At 37.7% G+C, this 17,424-nt stretch overlaps 2 protein-coding genes across 15 annotated transcripts in view; one reads left to right on the top strand and one right to left on the bottom strand.

Annotated features, from left to right (window-relative positions):
* Positions 1–2,785, bottom strand: part of Smc4 (structural maintenance of chromosomes 4) — a 34,313-nt gene extending 31,528 nt beyond the window's left edge. For 2 of the 8 annotated variants that reach the window (XM_087186448.1, XM_087186451.1), the window contains exons 1-3: positions 2,644–2,785; positions 1,454–1,597; positions 373–551 (exon numbers count right to left, since the gene is read on the bottom strand). In XM_087186448.1, the coding sequence (XP_087042574.1) occupies positions 373–551; positions 1,454–1,592 (318 nt within the window). In that variant the 5' untranslated portion in view covers positions 1,593–1,597; positions 2,644–2,785. Of the gene's footprint in view, positions 1–372; positions 552–1,453; positions 1,878–2,086; positions 2,267–2,575 lie in introns of those variants that run through there. The other 6 variants (XM_087186447.1, XM_087186450.1, XM_087186446.1 and 3 more) reach the window with 3 other exon arrangements.
* A 269-nt stretch (positions 2,786–3,054) lies between these two features.
* Positions 3,055–17,424, top strand: part of Ift80 (intraflagellar transport 80) — a 125,988-nt gene continuing 111,618 nt past the window's right edge. For 6 of the 7 annotated variants that reach the window (XR_015440911.1, XM_087186455.1, XM_087186452.1 and 3 more), the window contains exon 1: positions 3,055–3,209. The gene's annotated coding sequence lies outside the window, so the exon portion shown is untranslated. The remainder of the gene's footprint in view (positions 3,210–17,424) is intronic. The other variant, XM_087186456.1, reaches the window with a different exon arrangement.

Raw genomic sequence — 17,424 nt, 5'->3', positions numbered from 1 at the left:
TATAAAAAAACAGGAAAAAATTTAAAAATTTAAACGTTCATAGTAATACTACTGATTTTAATTTAAACTGCTTGCCTTTTTACTTGCAGTAAAAACTACAAGCACTTAAAATTTTTCCTTGTTATTAGCACACAACTTGAGTTTTCTTACATCATACTCTCCTGTATCACAAGCTACAATGCCTTAAGATCACATTCTAGTTCTAATCCAGATTTAAAAGTCATTCTAATAGCTAAAGGGGAAACATTCCTTTTAAACAAAAACATTCAATGAGGAAAACTTTATAGAGATAGGCAGAACAGTTATAAAATTGAAACATCTTGTAATAAAGATGTATTAATTTACAAATGGTTATCCGAAATGGGCAAATACCTTATGGAAAGGTCCCAGAATTTTTTCCCCAGCATAGGACTTGAAGTTCTGGTTTACAATATGAGTTATCATAAGCCGAGGAGCTCCAGCTTCATTTGTCATTGCTGGAGGTGGGGGTGGAGGAATACTATTCAAAATCTCTTCTAAACTTCGGTTATCAAGTTGCTCACCTGAAGTCTCTAAATTAGTCAAAAGAAAAGGAAGGGAAGGGAAAAAAGCCTGTATTAAGTTTGGAAGACTACTGCCTACTAATATTTTTAAAAAAAAGAATGGAAGAACGTTACTTTAGAAACCTAGAAATCTCTATTCCCCATACAAATATAGTATTATCCTAAATTCACGGGGATGCTAATTAGTCTTTCAGTTTAGCTTTACTAAAAATAGAAATTCTTGAAAGAAATGCCACCATTCATAAAATCTACAGAACCAAAGTATACTTGGGAATCAAAACACTAGATCAGGAAAGAAAACACAACAAATGGATTGAATTCCGTTTCCTATCCTAACCAGGAGACTAGATCCTAAGGTTCTAAGTCAGATCCAGTACTCCATCCGTATCTTTCAGCACCTGAAAAGCTTACATGCTTTCAAGGACACTGTCACAGGAACTTCGTAATAAGTATTACTCAGTTCCTGGACTCAAAAAGGCACAGCAATTTTCAAATAAATTATCACCGTTTTAAGGGCAACCTGAGACCACGGAGGTGGGGCTAGGGTCAAGCAACTTTTCTCGTTCAGTTACAGTACGTTGAGTCCGGGGAAAAAAAGGCTCACAAGTTCCTGGCCGATAATGCCGATTTTAATGAAAATAGTACCCTACCAAAAAGTGACAGAAATTCACAAATGAAGCACTCCGCACGCCCCCATCCTCTCCAGCACCGTTACACCGAAACTGCACTCGAATCCTATCTCTGAAAATCGCCAGATGGCTTTCCATAGCTGCTCTACAGGAGACCCTGGTCTTTCGAAGTCAACCATACACCTCTGCCTGCGCCCCACGACCCCTGCCAGTCTCGGGCTGCTCTCCGACGCACCCAGTCCCCCTGCGCACGCTCCGACCGAATCGCGGCGGGTCACTTACCTGCGGCGGCGACGGCTGGGCTCTCGGCGCGGCCCGACGGCAGCTCCGATTCACTGTCGCTGCTGCCGGGGTCTGGGGACGAGGGTGTTCTCTTCTCTTTGCGTCGGGCTGTGGAGAGCTGGGTGCCTTTACGGGGCATGGTCGCTGGGCCGGAGGAGAGCGGGGAATAAGTCACCCGCACTTCCCCACCAGACTCTGCAGCAGCCCGCCCCATTCGGGAAAACCTCGGCCCACCCGTTCCCGAGAGTCCCATCTTAAAACTCCACTCCGAGGCTGCAGGTCCTCAGGAAAGGGGCCAAAAACCACCCAAGCGGCAAGAAGGCGGACTGGCTTACTTAGTAAGACCTACAAGTGTAAAAACCTAGACGTGCCCGGAAATCCAGGACCGATCAAGTGTGTTTTAAAGGCTATCCGTCTGCAGTATAGCGTGTAAGAACACCTCTGTCGTCTTTCTCAACGAAGTAACTCCTATAAGTGGACCTTTGAGGACATTCCCACGCACTCGGGACTAAGGGATGCAAGCGCACTCTTAGACACAGTTCGCAGTAGCTTCAGGTTTGAGTGGCCATCAACTCCGGAGCAGGAAAAACTACACGGCGGCCAGCCGCCCGCTTTCCTCACCCCGCCATTTACCTCTTGGCGCACGGACGGCCCGGGGCACTCGAGGTCTCCTCGGCAGTCCAGGCGGGAAGCAGGGCAGAAGCTAGGACTGACCACCAGCCGTTTCCAAATCGGACTCCGGCAGCGTCAGGTCGGGCTCAACCATTTGGGGTGGCAGGAGTTTGTCTCCCGGGAGCGCGGGGCGGAGGCCCGCTGGGTACCGAAACACGAAAAGGCTCAGACCCGGTGACCCGTGCCTCAGGAAACGAAGGCTTTGCTCCCTCACCCCGTCGGAGACCAGAGTTTTTGAGAAGAGGTCCCGAGGGTTGCTGCCTCCCAGAGAAACGCGTAAAGCAGCTCGAGGAAGAGGCGCGGGGGAGGCGCGAGGGTGCCCCTGCCGCCGGGGGGAGGGGTGACAGCGAGAGAATCCCGCACAGCCTCAGCCCGCCCGGACTCGCTGCTCCCGCGGACAGTGCAGTTAATAAGAATGTGACAATCTGATCGGGAAAATAAGCACTTTACCTGCAGGACAGACCACTCAGACCACCGCTGGAAGCAGTTGTATAGGCCCACCCCCTCCCCGCTCTCACCGGTGTTTCGGCTCCGGGTCCTTCACTCGAAAATGGCGCCTAAAATACAAACTCGAACGGAAATTCGTTACAATTGCGCGCAATGATTTCTGGGATCCCCTAATTTAAAATAAAGTGCGGCGACTACCACCGCCATTTTCTGGTCGCTCGTGCGCGTGCGCGAAGTCCTGGCGGGCTACAGGATGGAGAGGAAGTTTCTATTAAGTGAAATGAAAAAGTGAGGAAATGGTTTCTGTGTCGCCCAAGCAGAAGCACTGCTACAGGAACTACAGCGTTTGCAAAAACAACCTGGCGAATTTTGAAAAAAAGGGGGAAAAACAGTAGGGTCACGCACACAGCTTGAGGCAGGGCTCAGTTGTCCAATCATGCTCCTTAAGGAGAGGGCGGGCTCGATTAGGGGCGGGGCCCGGGCCCACCCTGGTGACGTGCATTTGGGAAATATCGCGGGAAGAGGAAAGCTAGAGCCTTACACTTAGAAGTCACCATGGTGACGGGAAGGGCTGGAAGCGCCTTGAAAACTGGTCCCAGATCTATGAGCAGTCGCCGCTGCTTTCCTAGAACTTGAGGTAAGTCTCTTTACCTCCTGGAGGTTTGAGAAAAGGGTTTGGAAGTTATAGCCATCACAGGATTCTACTGTCACTTGCTTTGAGAGTGTGTCCTTCGTGGAGCATCAGTTATTTCCGTTTCCCTGAGGGCAATGGGGCTCTAGAGGTAGCTTTTGGGATGCGAAGGAGGAAGCCTGGAGTTTGAAGGGCGTAGAAGGAAAACTAGAAGACCGAGTTTAGTGAATGATAGTGTAGTTCACAGGTCAATAGCAAAATTTTAATTTTTGAGTTATTGTTGTTAGGTAATTGTCACTAGTGAAAGGGATTTTGGGACTTTTAAAATCCTTTGACTAAAGGGCTTCTAATGGAGGAAAACGGTTTGCTGGGTTATCTGGTTATCTTTGTAAGAGAATTATGGATCGGCAAATATTTAAGTAGCTTTTTTACACATTGCACTGCTCAAGACATAATAAGGATTATTTAACAAGCACTGTAGTGAAAATTCTTGTCCCAGGGTGTTTAGTTTTGTTAGTGGGTTTTTCATTGAGTCTGTGGAACTGGTGGTAGGTGATTGGGATTTAGAGTTCATAACTCCTGTGGAAACTGTATACAGAATTCATATGTGCATTTTTCTGGAGAGTAGGTTTTCCTGCAGTTTTCGTATTTTCACACTTGGTCTTAATCCCTCACAATGTTAAAGAATCTCTAATTGATTTGACTACCTTTAGTATTTATTCAAGAACACTTTTAGAACTACCAGCCTCCTTTTTTTTTTTTTTGTAGGACCTGGCATATTAGAATACCGATAAATCTGCTTTATGAATGAATTTACATTGTTGCTCTAAATAGTATAGCTCTTGCACCAAGAAGCATAAAGTTAGATTCAGTGATTATCAAAAAGATATGGAGAGGACACTCCCTGCAAGTCTAAGCATTTGGTGGGTTTGGGAGACTAGTGTGGTTTGAACAAGCATTAATTGATTATAATATACCTTTATATTTTCAGCTGAAAAAATTGTTTTTCTAAAATAAAATACAGAAAATAAAACTCAATGAAAAATTTTTTTGGCTGTTAGAGATATCAAAATACAATAGGAAAAAAAATACTATAGGGATTCCATTTCAGGTCTTCTGGACTCCTTTTCATTTTCAAAGGTTGTAAAACAGTACAAAATCTGAGCAGAAGAGATATCAACTGTGGGGAAAAAAAAGCATTGTAGCCCAAATTGAGTGGTATATATGGGGAGCAGAGCAGAAAGTAGTAGAAAGATATAAACAAAAAGTTTAGAATCCCAATCCCCTTAGTTTTTATACTGTATGCTTGAACAATTTACTGAATTTATCATTTTCCCTAAGGGCACTCACTTATTTATAAAACCAGCATATAATATGTACCTCAATAGATTGTTTATAATTGTTCATATAGCACATGTAAACATTTGACTCATAGTTTTTTGTTTTTTTGAACTTGGGACCTTGCATTTGCAAGGCAGGCGCCAGAACCACCGAGCTAAAACCCCGGCCCCTTTGTAAGCATTTGATGTTGCTGTGTTTGTAACACTATGAGGCTATGTGCTAAGGATGAATAATGGGATGCCAAGTTAGAAGAAGGATAGCTTATAAAATATTGTAAAAGACAAGTTAAGGATTTTAGATATGAGATGAAAAATACAGCCATCAGAAAAATTTTGATCCAATGGATGGCTTGGTAAAATTAGGAAGAAAAATTAACACTAATTATGTGGGATGTGTGAAAGGGAAAAGAGACTGAGATAAGTCTATAGCTTTAGGTATTTACTGTATTCTTGAATGTGGGAAGTGAGAAATGCCTACATAGGAGAAGGGGGAAAAATTGAAGTTACTTTGGGGAAAAATTTATGGCTTTTGTGGCGTTTGATAGTAAGAATAATAACACTTAAAGTCAGTCAGGTACAGTTCTTTATGGATTGTATTAATTCAAGTGACCAAGAGATTCGAAGAATGGTAAGTCAGACAGAGAGAGAGAGAGAGAGAGAGAGAGAGAGAGGGAGATATTCTACTTTTACTGCCTTTTTGAGTTGCTGTCTGTAAGGAAGGTCTCAAATGACATGATGTGAAAGAAATGGAATTTCAATAAATTAACTTACTGATGGCCTTCAATTTGATTGAACCTAAACATACCTCACTCAGAACAAATATTTTCAAAATAGGCTTGAGCTAGGTTTTATAATGAAGAAAAAACACTCACAACAAATGCCTACAGAGTACACCAAAATCAGGAGATCTATATATATAATGAAATTAATACATTCAAAATAAGTGTAGTTTTTTGGGGGGGGGGCGGTCCTTGCGCTTGCGCAGCAGGCGGCGAAACCACTGAGCTAAATCCCCGGCCTTATAAATTTAGTTTTTGAGAGGGCATTAAGGTCACAATGAAGATTTTGGTTGATTGTTGACAACACTTTGGACTTTCTTATGAAATTAACAGAGTCTAATTATAAGAGTTAATCCCCATGCAAATGACTGGGTTACAACCACAACTTCATCGGAAATATCCTTATCTCATCTTCCTAGTCTAAAATTATTGATGGCACCAATAATAGATTCTGTGATCAAAATATATAGTGTTTGGTTTTTTTTAAATTTAAAAATTACTACAGAAAAATACACATTATCCTTAATTCCCGTATGTATACTTTTCCTCACTTCAAACACACTTATCGAATTGTTGTTGACATTTTAAGTTGTGGAAGTCTTCTTTTATTTCTTTGTGAGGTGTGATAAAAAATAATGGTGAGGGCGCTAGGGATTTAGCTCAGTGGTTCTGCTGCCTGCCTCGCAGGTGCAAGGTCCCGAGTTCAATCCCTGGTACCAAAAAAAGTAAAATAATAATAATAATGGTGAATGCTGCTGCAGGGTACCATCCAGTGGAAAGGGAGGCTTGGAAAAACAGTATGGAGTGCCCTCATCTACTTTATTCACCAGATCTCACACCATATTACTTCTGGCTCTTCCCCAACGTCAAAATGACCATGAAATGTTGAACGTTTTAAATCAATTCAGGGCATCAAAGCAGCCTTAGTTGCCAGGGCAACTAAGACACAAAAGAAGACTTCCAGAACTGCTTCAGAAAGTTGCAACAATTGTGGGATAAGTGTGTTCAAAGTGAGGGAAAATATTTTGAGGGGGGATTAATGGCAATGTATCCTTTACTGTAGTATATTTTAGAACATTTAAACGTTCACAGTATGTATTGATCACACCTCATATCTGTAGTTTCAGACAGTCTAAGAAAGGAAGCCATAAATTTTTTACAACAAAAGAAAAATTATATCCCACATGAAAAAATAAGTTCAAAGAGGAAAATTGAATTTAGAATTAAAATCCTTATTTGCAATTTTGTTTAACTTCTAAAAACTTTTCAGAAAATCTGAAATGAAATTTCTGAGCAATGTTTAAATAGATTGTAGTTGTAAATATTTAAATAAATTAGATATTAGCTAGTAAAAACATGAATGTATATAACCAAGGTATAAATAGAGAATATTGTTAAATATTAATAAGTTGGATAGACATAGTACAGATAGAAATAAATATCCCTGTTGATAATATAAGCCCTCAGGGCTGTGGATAAAGCTTAATGGTAGAGTGCTTGCCTAGATATTTGAGGCCCTGTATTCTATCCCCAGCAGAAGCAGCGAAAGATAGAGAGAAATACAGTGTAAGTCTCTTAGTATGTTGGTCTTATTGAAACTGTCACCTAACTTATCACAAAAAACAAACCAAAGCAAAACAAAAAACTTGGGAAACTAAGAAGTGGAACAGTTGTTTTCTGGAAATATCATTGTAAAGATAGGTATGTTTTTATTCCAGTAGGTTAGAATTATGGAAAGACATATTCAGCTGATAGAAGTAGTAGAGAATATAGCTCAGAAGAGAAAATAGGATAAGATAGTATCATAAGAGTAATTGAAACACTAAAAATAGGTTAGATTTTTAGGGTTAATAAATAGAGAAAGGCTAGCACCAGAAAAAGGTTATTGAAGAAGTATCCATTTTTAGAATCTAGGAAAAAGATGTGATTACAGTAATGTCTAAGATAGGTTCCTCTAGATTACAAGCAATGGAGAACCAAATCTAAATTGTCTTAAGGAAAAAAATATTGTATATTATTGTCTCTCATAATTAAAGGAGGCTATAGCTCAGTGGTAGAGTACTTGCCTAGCATGCACAAGGACCTGGGCTTCATCCCCAGATCTAAAAAAAAGTGAATATAACTACTAGATTCAGGGTTCAGTAAATAAACCAGGATATGTATTTGCATTCATGTGGTGCTGTTACACGGTATGATCAAAAAATATAGCGAACATTTAAATTATAAAAATTTATTATAGTAGTGTACACATTGTTATTAATCCCTTTCAAAATAGTCTCCCTTGCTTTAAACATACTCATTCCATTGTTCTTGCCATTTTCTGAACCCATTCAGAAGTCCTCTTTCATGAGTGTTTATTGGTGTTGTTATGGCTGTCTTGATGTCCTGCACTGATTCAGAATGTTTACCCTTCACTGTCATTTTGATTTTAGTGAAGAACCAGAAATCCCACGGCGGGGCTGATCTGGTAAATACGGTGGATGAGGACATGCCATAATGTTTTCATTTGGCAGAAATTGCCATTAACCCTTTGAATCAATTCAGGACATCTAGACAGCCATGAAAAGACAATTACAAAGGGGTCTAGAACTGCTTCAGAAAGTGGCAAGAATGATGTGATAATTGTGTTCAAAGCAAGGGGGAATATTTTAAGGCGAATTAATGGCAATGTAGCTTTTAAATATTTTTAAAATTTAAGTATTCACTGTATTCATTGATCACACCCTGTATATTCATTCTCCGTGTTGTGGCCTGTGATACCTACAGGCTCCCTTCTTGCTGTGGTACTGTAACTACAGGAACTCCAGTCTCAAATCCTCTCAAATTAAAGACCAAGGACAGGGTCAGAAGATTTCTCTTCCCACCATTTCCTGGGATACAGGTGAAACAGTCCCTGTGCTGAAGGAATCTAGGCATCATGCTGGCTCTATTCAAGTCACATAGGGTAAGGGTGAGGAAGCAGTTATTCCATAGATATATATTTTTTTATCTAGGAAAAGAATGAATATATGTTGTGTGAGAAAAACAACAATTTTTACTACAAATATGTAACAATTACTAACTGCTTACTCTGTGTCAGGCACTCTAATGGATATTTTATATACTTTATCTCTTTTAATCACCTTCACTACTTGTGAAGTAGATATTATTAGCTCCATTTTACATAAGAAAGAAAACAAAATATATTAGGAAGGTAAGCTAAATGAGAGTTTCAAAAAAGAAGAGGATCAAGTACAGAAAATGGTGAGGGTTTTTTAAAAAGTAAATGCATGAAGCACAATTGGATAATTTTATCACACATAAACCTATATTAAGTATATAAATGGACAGATAATTAAAATACTATGAATATGGTTAAAAACCTCAAATAATACAGAAACATAAAATGAGTATTAAAAACTTCCTTTCTTGGGCCTGGGTTTTTAACTCAGTGATAGAGCATTTGCCTAGCACCACAAAACAAAACACAGCACAACACCAGCTTTCTTTTTCTTTTTTTTTTTTGCAGTGGCACCATTGAGCTAAATCTCCAGCCCCTGCCAGCTTTCTTTTTCATCCTAATGCCTCTTGCCAAAGGTGTGCATTATTAAGTATCTTGCATATCATCCCAGAACAATGTTTTAGTATTCACCAGCTTTAACAATAGATCATTTTCTTTCCACAAAAGGAACTGAATTATATGATATTGCTATTCACCTTGCTTTTGTCATTTAACATATGACACCTTTCTATATCAACAAATACAGCTTGGGCTGGGGATTTAGCTCAGTGGTTTCGCTGTCTGCTGTGCAAGTGCAAGGACCCAAGTTCGATCCCCGGTACCAAAAAAAAAATACAAAAATAAATACAGCTTGTTTTTTTGAAATAGTTGTGCTGTATTCTGGTATATTGATTTAATGTGATTTCTTTTATGTTAGTTGAATTATAAGCCTGAATTAAAGGTGACCACATGTTTAAAATTACATGGTTTGTTGGGTAGAATGTATTGAGGATCTGCAAAAGTATTGTAAATATAGCCAATAAGAATAACATTGGGAGTTCGAAGCCAGCCTGGGCTACATAGTGAGTTCAAGGTCAGCCTGAATTACAGAGTGAGATCCTGTCTCAAAAAAGATTAAAAAAAGCGCAAAATACTTATCCTTCAAGTCTTGGTCTCAGAAATGGTGAACATTTTCAAGAAATTATGCAAATTGATAAGGAAATATAATACTATAATATTATACATACTATAATGTGCATAAGATAGCAGCCTAGGAATACATTTCACTGAATAAAGTTATTTCTCAAAAGAGCCTACAGTACAAACAAAAAAGTAACACTGGATTTTGCTAATAATCATAGCCAGAATTGTGAAGAAACATAAATATACACTTTGCATATAGACTATATAGTAAATGTATATAGGCATTGGGGCCAGGTTGAAGACTGGAGGTCTTTACTAGTTGAGCTACACTGCCGTTAGTGGTCACATGTCTTGAGTCTTTGGTAATTACATGTTTTGAGTCTGTGCCTGGCGCTGGTGAGTCTGCCCCTCTCTGCCCTACCGTACAAGAGATCTTAAGATTTAGTCTGCAAGCAGCTCTGTGATAGAATATTTGAGTAAAAAAATCTGCCACTTTCTCATTTCTCTGCTGAAGAAGAGACACGTGAATCCGATTAGTTATCAACTTAGGGGAACTTTGATGGAAAATGCAGTTTTTAAAATTACGATCTTGGGTAGTCATGAGCAAGCCAGGTATCTCTATTATACCAATACTCTAGGGTTATCCAGTGTGCAAATAAACCCAAATAGAACTTGGTATAATATGCTTATGGTTCTTCTCATTTTTGTTTGCTACTTGAGGTTTTTCTGCCATTTTTCATCTATCTGTAGGTACATTCTTGTCAATAAGTCATGCCTTCCCTATTTCTTGCCTAAAATCTTTCTTGTTAGTGCTTTACCTCTTAGTGTTATTTCTTAAATCTAATTCTTTTCTTTTTTTTTAAACCATCTTAATCTTTTTTAAGTGTACACTTCAGTGGCATTAAGTACAATAACTTTGTTGTGCTACCATTACCTCCATCTACAGAACTCTTTTCATCTCACAGAATTGAAACTCTTTACCATAAACAGTAACTCCCCATTTCCCCTTTACCCCTGGGGCCTGGCAGCCACCATTATACTTTTTGTCTCAAGAATTTGACTACCTTTGGTACTTCACATATGTAGAGCCATGTAATATTTGTCCTTTTGTGATTGGTTTATCTCAATTAGCATAATGTTTGGATCTCATCTTTAACATTAATTCTTAATTCTCTTTTCTTGTTTCTAATTTTGTTCTACATTAGAGACACATATTCCCTCAGAGTTGTAAAATCTGTGATGAACATTTAAATTTTTAGTTTTTGATAGAACAGGTTGAGTATCTTTTATCCGAAGTACTTGAGACTAAAACTTTTTCAGATTTTGATTATTTTCAGATATTGGAATAGTTGCATATGCATATGAGACAGCTTGTGTGTGGACCCAGAATTCATTTATGCTTTATGTACACCTTATATACATTGCCTGAAGATAATTTTATACAATATTCTCAGGCACCTGTGTTCTGACAGTGACTTGTCACATGAGGACAAGCATGGAATTTTCAACTTATGATGTCATATTGACATTTAAAATATTTTGAGTTTTGGAGGATTTTGGATTTCAAATTTTCAGATTAAGGATATTCAACTTCTATATAATTTGTAATGAACAGATTTGTATATGGATCTTGGTATACTTTCATGTATATATATGATAAATTCCTGTGACTAGATGTTCTTCCCAGCGAAGGATAAGAAAACCTCTTTCTTTGAGTCAGTAGCTTCTAATTCAAAATATGGCATAGATATAAAATTATCAGAGCCTAAATTATTTGCCTGTGTTCTAGCTGTAAGGAAGGCTGAAGAAGAAAAAAAATTTTAAGTAATGGGGGAAAAAAAAGACAAGGTAGGGAATTCTGCAAACATAGGAATGGCAGTACCAAATTTACCTGCTCTTTAATATATATATATATATATATATATCTTTTATCATTACATTCTTTTAATTTATTTATTTATTCATATATTTACTGGTACATTTTAGGTATAAAATACATTTACATTTATTGTTGGGTGTTTGTACCTGAACATGATGTATCTTAGTTCTTATTTTTTCTCCCATTACCTGTGCACCCTTGACCCCCCTCCACCCTTCCCTATTTACACAGACTTTGATTCCATTTTTTTTTCTTTCTCATAATTTTTCCTTTCCCTTCTTTCCTTTCCCCTTCCCCTCCCACCACCCCCAAACCCTTGGACCTTTTCCTATTTCAAATTATCAGTTATTCATTTTAATCATTTTCATCCTTATTTACACTTTCAGTTTCTCACAGTAGAGAAACTATTCGGTATTTACACATATGTGTCCTATTTATTTCACTTAAGAGTATGGCCTCAATATGCATCCGTTTAGCTATAAATGTCTCTAGTTTCTTATTCTTTATGGCTGAGTAGTACTCCATTTTATAGAAAACCCACATCTTTATCCAGTTTCCAGTCGATGGGCACTTGGGCTGTCCAGTATCTCTTTAATTATATGTAAAAGTATGAGGGCCAGGGATTTAGCTCAGTGGTTCCGCCACCTGCCTCGAAAGCACAAGGACCCAAGTTTGATCCCCAGTACGAAAAAATAAATAAATAAATAAAAAGATATATATATATATATATATATATATATAAAGTATGTATGCCAAGTTGGGTTCTTGGTATTTTTCATTTGTTTACTCTAATAATAGAAAAATGGTTCTGGTTGTTCGAATTTTCATTTCTTTATAATTGAGGCTGGGCATTGTTTCAAGTTTTTGATTGCCCATTTACCAACTGTATTTATGTTTCTGTGAACTGTCAATTTGTAAGTTTTTAAAAATAAAATGACTTTACAGGAGTTCTCTTAGTTATCCTTGATCTCTATGGTATCATTAATATATCTCTGTTACTGGTTCTTTGTCCTTTGCCTCCAAATATACTGAGGTCTATCTTGATTTAAAAAGCTTTCGTAGATACTATTCTATTTCTTTCTTTTAATTTGTATACTTATCTACTTTTGGATATACACACAAAGTATATATGTACACTTTATCTTTCTGTCATCTATCTACTTACATATTTACTGAGAGTTTAAAGAATTGGCTAATGTGATTGTGGAACCTGACATCTACAGGGTGATGCTACCCAACATGTTGGAAATTCAGGTAACAGTTGATGTTGCAGTTTTGATTCTGAAGGATGGAAACTCAGGCAGAGTTTCTATGTTGTAATCCAAAGGCAGAATCCCTTCTTTGGGAAACCTATGTCTTTGCTTTTAAAGTCCTCAACTGTTTGAATTCAGCCACTCATGTCATACAGTGGAATATGCTTTACTTAAAGTCAACTGGATGTAAATGTTTATCACCCATAGAAAGTAATATTTACAGGAACATTTAGACTAGCATTTGCCCAAAAAACCAAGCATCATAGTCTAGCCAAGTTGACATATAAAATTAATAATCACAATGGGAGTCTAGATCAATAAGAGCTTTGAACGCTGTTATAAGAACTTTGTTCCAGTACTGAGTGAGATGGGTGAAAACAGTCATGTCTGTCATTGTAAGCATAGATTGTTGTGGGTCTAGGAGACCTTGGGGGCTATTGTAGTAATTCTGATTAGTTGATGCTATGTGGGGCTGGGGTCATAAGCAGTAGGAGTGATGAAAGGTCATATATTTTGAAGATTGGATTTGGGATGTGAGAGAAAAGTTGGTGATGAATCTGAAATTTTTGACCTATGTATCTGAAAGAACTGAATTGCCATTTTCCGAGATAGATAACACAGTGGGAGGAGCAAAGTTAGAGGAAAGATCAGAGGTTTGATAGCCTGTTAAGTTTGAGATGACTGTTAGAAATTCAGGTAGAGTAGTCAAATAGTCGAGTTCAGTGAAGAGATTTGAACTGGTGACATGGAATTGAGAGTTGTTACCATACAGTGAATATATTTGAATTGTAAACCATGAAACTTTGTGAGTTCACCACACCAATGAGTATAGATACAGAAATGGTACAAGGACTGAACCTAGTGTTTAAGGGAATATTAGGAGAAATGAACAATAAGTTATTTCCTTTCTCTGCAATTCTTTTTCTTCCCTAAACTGCCTGTTGAAGTAAATGCTAACATTGGTTCTGTGAGCTCTTAGCAAGATTGGTTCTTCTTCCCTTAAAAATTCTGCATCAATGCTACAACTCTCCGCAATAGAACAGTTCAAAGAAGGATAGAATTTAATTTGATTAGCCACTTTTCTTTAAGAGACTTTGGTACTATTTCATCATAATTCACATCCCTGTTGACTTCAGACTCCACATTCAGGACTCTTAACTCTCTCTCTTTTTTTTTTTTTGGTACCGGGGATCGAACTCAGGTCCTTGTGCTTGCGCAGCAGGCGGCAAAACTACTGAGCTAAATCCCCGGCCCAAGGACTCTTAACTCTTGGCATTAGTTCATTTCTAACTAATGATGACTAATTTAAATATGATAAAACTTTATTCTTTATCATTTAAACATCTTAGTAGGTGATATTGAACTAATACGCCTCTCCATAAGGTCAAATATCTTGGGTCCTTTTATCTTGTTGTCTATGATCTTGACACCTCTATTTTTATTATTCTCAGTAATTTAAATATCCACATATTGGCTTAATACCTTCTCTGTTCTCTCAGTTCTTGACCTGATTGACTTCCACAGTTGTAACTTACCTTGTCCATGACCTGTATCTGCACTCTTTCTAAAATCTGTTTTAAGCATCTCATCATTTGAGTATTTCTACTTATATGTTTGTTTGAGACAGCATGCCACTTTGTTGCCCAGGTTGGTCTCAAACTCCTGGGCTAATGTGATCCTCTTACCTCAGCCTTCCAAGTAGCTGAGACTATAAGTGCGTGCCATTGCACCTGGATTCTCTACTTTATTTTTTTCTCTTGAGTATTGGGGAATGAATCCAGGGCCTCCAGGGCCTCACACATGCTAGACAAGTGCTCTGCCATTTAGCTACATTCTAGCCCCTTTGTTTTATTTTATTTATGTATTTATTTGGTACTGGGGATCAAACTTGGATCCTTGCACTTGTGAGGCTGGCGGCAGAACCACTGAGCTAAATCCCCGGCCCTTATTTTGTTTTTTGAGGTAGGATCTTGCTTAGTTGCCCAGGCTGACCTTGAACTTGGAATCCTTCTTCCTCATCTTCCTAAGTAGTTGGTATTATAGGTGTGCTTCACTGCACCTGACTTTTCTCTGCTTGTTTTTGAGTTCATTTCCTCTATAATCTAAATTCTTTTCGCTTCAGTAGGACTTGCAGGCTATTAAATCTACCACCATTTATGTTTTCTTTATTAGTGTCATCTTATCCTATGACTTTTAAATGACCCTTAGACTCTTCAAACCAATATCTAATTAATATCTCCAGTAACCTTTTCCTTCATGGAGACTTGTATATCCAGTTTCTTTTTGACTTCGCCGTTGGGATGTCTGGTAACACCTTGAACTTAACCTATCAAAATAGAATTTTGAATATCACTTGTTCCAACCTGTTAGTCTTCCTCTTTTTAGTAAATGGCAACTCCAATTATGTGTTAAAACTCTAGAGACATCTTTTACTACTCTTTGCATTAAACCTGATTTATCAGCAAATCTGTAGAGTCTTTCTTCAAGACATACTCAGATTTTGACCACTTCATGCTACTTGTAATACTGCTTTCTTCACCTTTCCTGGTTCAAACCACTTTCATCTTTCTTCTGGATTATTGAAATTCTATCTGTTCTCTTTGTTTCCAGTTCTTTTCATCTTCTCTGTTAATAGTCTGGTTTTTTGCATACCATCCTTTGTGATCTTTATAAAATGTAAGTCAAATCATATCACTCCTTTGTTCATAACCCCTCCACTGCATTCTCAGTTCATTCAGAAGAAAAACTGAAGCTTTTATTGTGACTTTCCAAGAGCCACGTAACTTGTGCTCCCTTTTTTCCTAATTTTCTGCTAGTCACTTTATCACTTTGTTTTAGCCACACTTGCCTTTGTGTTCTGATTTAGCTTTAAAAGGATAGTTACCTAGTGTATTTAGAAAGTTTGAAGGAGTTAAGTGTAGGAGCAGAAAAACCGTTCCTGGACCTACTGCAATAATTGAGGCAGAGGGTAAGGATAGTTTTGGACTATGATAGAGGAGCTGAGAAGCAACCAGTTTTGGAGTGTAATTTGGAGGTTAGACTGTCAGGTTTTGCTAAGCACATATTTTCTCTCTCAAGCCTCATAAATAGTGACCCATACAGGAACAAAGACAATTTGTAAATGATTTGTAGTATCAAAGCCATAGTTGCTGCTTTATGCTCCCTATATAAAGTTGCAAAGTTATTTATAACCTAGAAATTTTCTATTATCTACCCCACCCCACTACCTCAATACCACTGTTAATCAGATCTTCAGTGACACAATGCCTTTGAGCAGATAAAAACACCTCAATAACGCATTCAGGTGGTTCCTTGAATTTTTTCCTTATTCTATTCAATCCTATATCAAAATACACATGTTGGGGCCAGGGATTTAGTTCAGTGGTGCATGCCTGCCTCGAAAGCACAGGGTATCCTGAGTTCGATCTCCGGTACTGGAAAAAAAAAATGCACATGTCTTCTATGCACATGAAATCAGCTAAATGGAATGTGTGAGGAAGATTTTCAGAGCAAGAAGAATCTTCCCAGTGTTAGGTCGCAACGTTCTCTTTATCTGATTCCTTGGGATCATGTTTCTATAGGCTAATTCCCAGGGAAAGAGGCAATGGGTCAGTTCGTGTTTGCGTTTTGTTTTTTGTTTTTGTTTTTGTTTTTTGGTACTGAGGCTTGAATTTGGGTCCTTGCACTTGCGCAGCAGGCGGCGAAACCACTGAGCTAAATCCCCAGCCCGGTATCATGTTTCTGAATGCTTGGTGCTTTCCTTTTTGTAATAACTATGCTGCCTTTACTGCATAAAGGGTATTAGGATTTCTTCTTGTAAGAAAGTAGGATTTCAGCAGTTTGAGGTTTTCTGATGTAGAATATGACATGCTTTTGCCAAGTTCTTGTACATTTCTGATTTGTTAATCGTATACTCATATATATATATATATATATATATATATATACACACACACACACATATATATGTATGAATTCTTATCTGCTGTTTTTGTCATCTCCGGAAGAAATAATTTTCAGATTTTATTCTTTAAAAATCTTTATAATCTGAGTAAATTTGAATTATAGTGAGCAAACTGCTTTTTTATAAAATGTAACTGGAGAGCATCTGATGGAAGACAAGAAGGTTTTTGTTGTTGTTGTTGTTGCGTGTATGTGGTTTTTTTTCTTTCTTTTTGCCATACTAGGGTTTGAACCCAGAGTCTTTGCACTGAGATACATCCCCAGATGTTTTCCTTTTTCAAAAAAATTAATTAATTTAATTTAATTTTTTTTAAGGTTCTCCAGGATATATTATTTTTTTATTCATATATTTATTGGTACATTTTAGGTATACAATACGTTTACATTTATCATTGGGTGTTTGTACCTGAACATGATCTATCTTATTTTTTATTTTTTCCCCCATTACCTATGCACCCTTCACCCCCTCCACCCTTCCCTATTTACATAGATTTTGTTTCCATTTTTTTTTTCTCATAATTTTTCCTTTCCCTTCTTCCCTTTCCCCTTTCCCTCCTGCTACCCCTACACCTTTGGACCTTTTCCTATTTCAAATTGTCAGTTATTCATTTTAATCATTTTCATCCTTATTTACACTTTCAGTTTCTCACAGTAGAGAAACTATTCGGTATTTACACATGTGTGTCCTATTTATTTCACTTAAGAGTATGGCCTCAATATGCATCCACTTAGCTATAAATGTCTCTAGTTTCTCATTCTTTATGGCTGAGTAGTACTCCATTTTATAAAAAACCCACATCTTTATCCAGTTTCCAGTTGATGGGCACTTGGGCTGTTTCCAAGCTTTAGCTATTACAAACTGTGCTGCTATAAACATAGGTGCA

Source organism: Heterocephalus glaber, unplaced genomic scaffold, assembly GCF_053883595.1.
Source record: "Heterocephalus glaber isolate CG9 unplaced genomic scaffold, H.glaber_assembly_v1.0 deba00001504, whole genome shotgun sequence".
Classification (NCBI taxonomy): domain Eukaryota; kingdom Metazoa; phylum Chordata; class Mammalia; order Rodentia; family Bathyergidae; genus Heterocephalus; species Heterocephalus glaber.
This window is presented reverse-complemented; position numbering and strand designations above follow the sequence as displayed.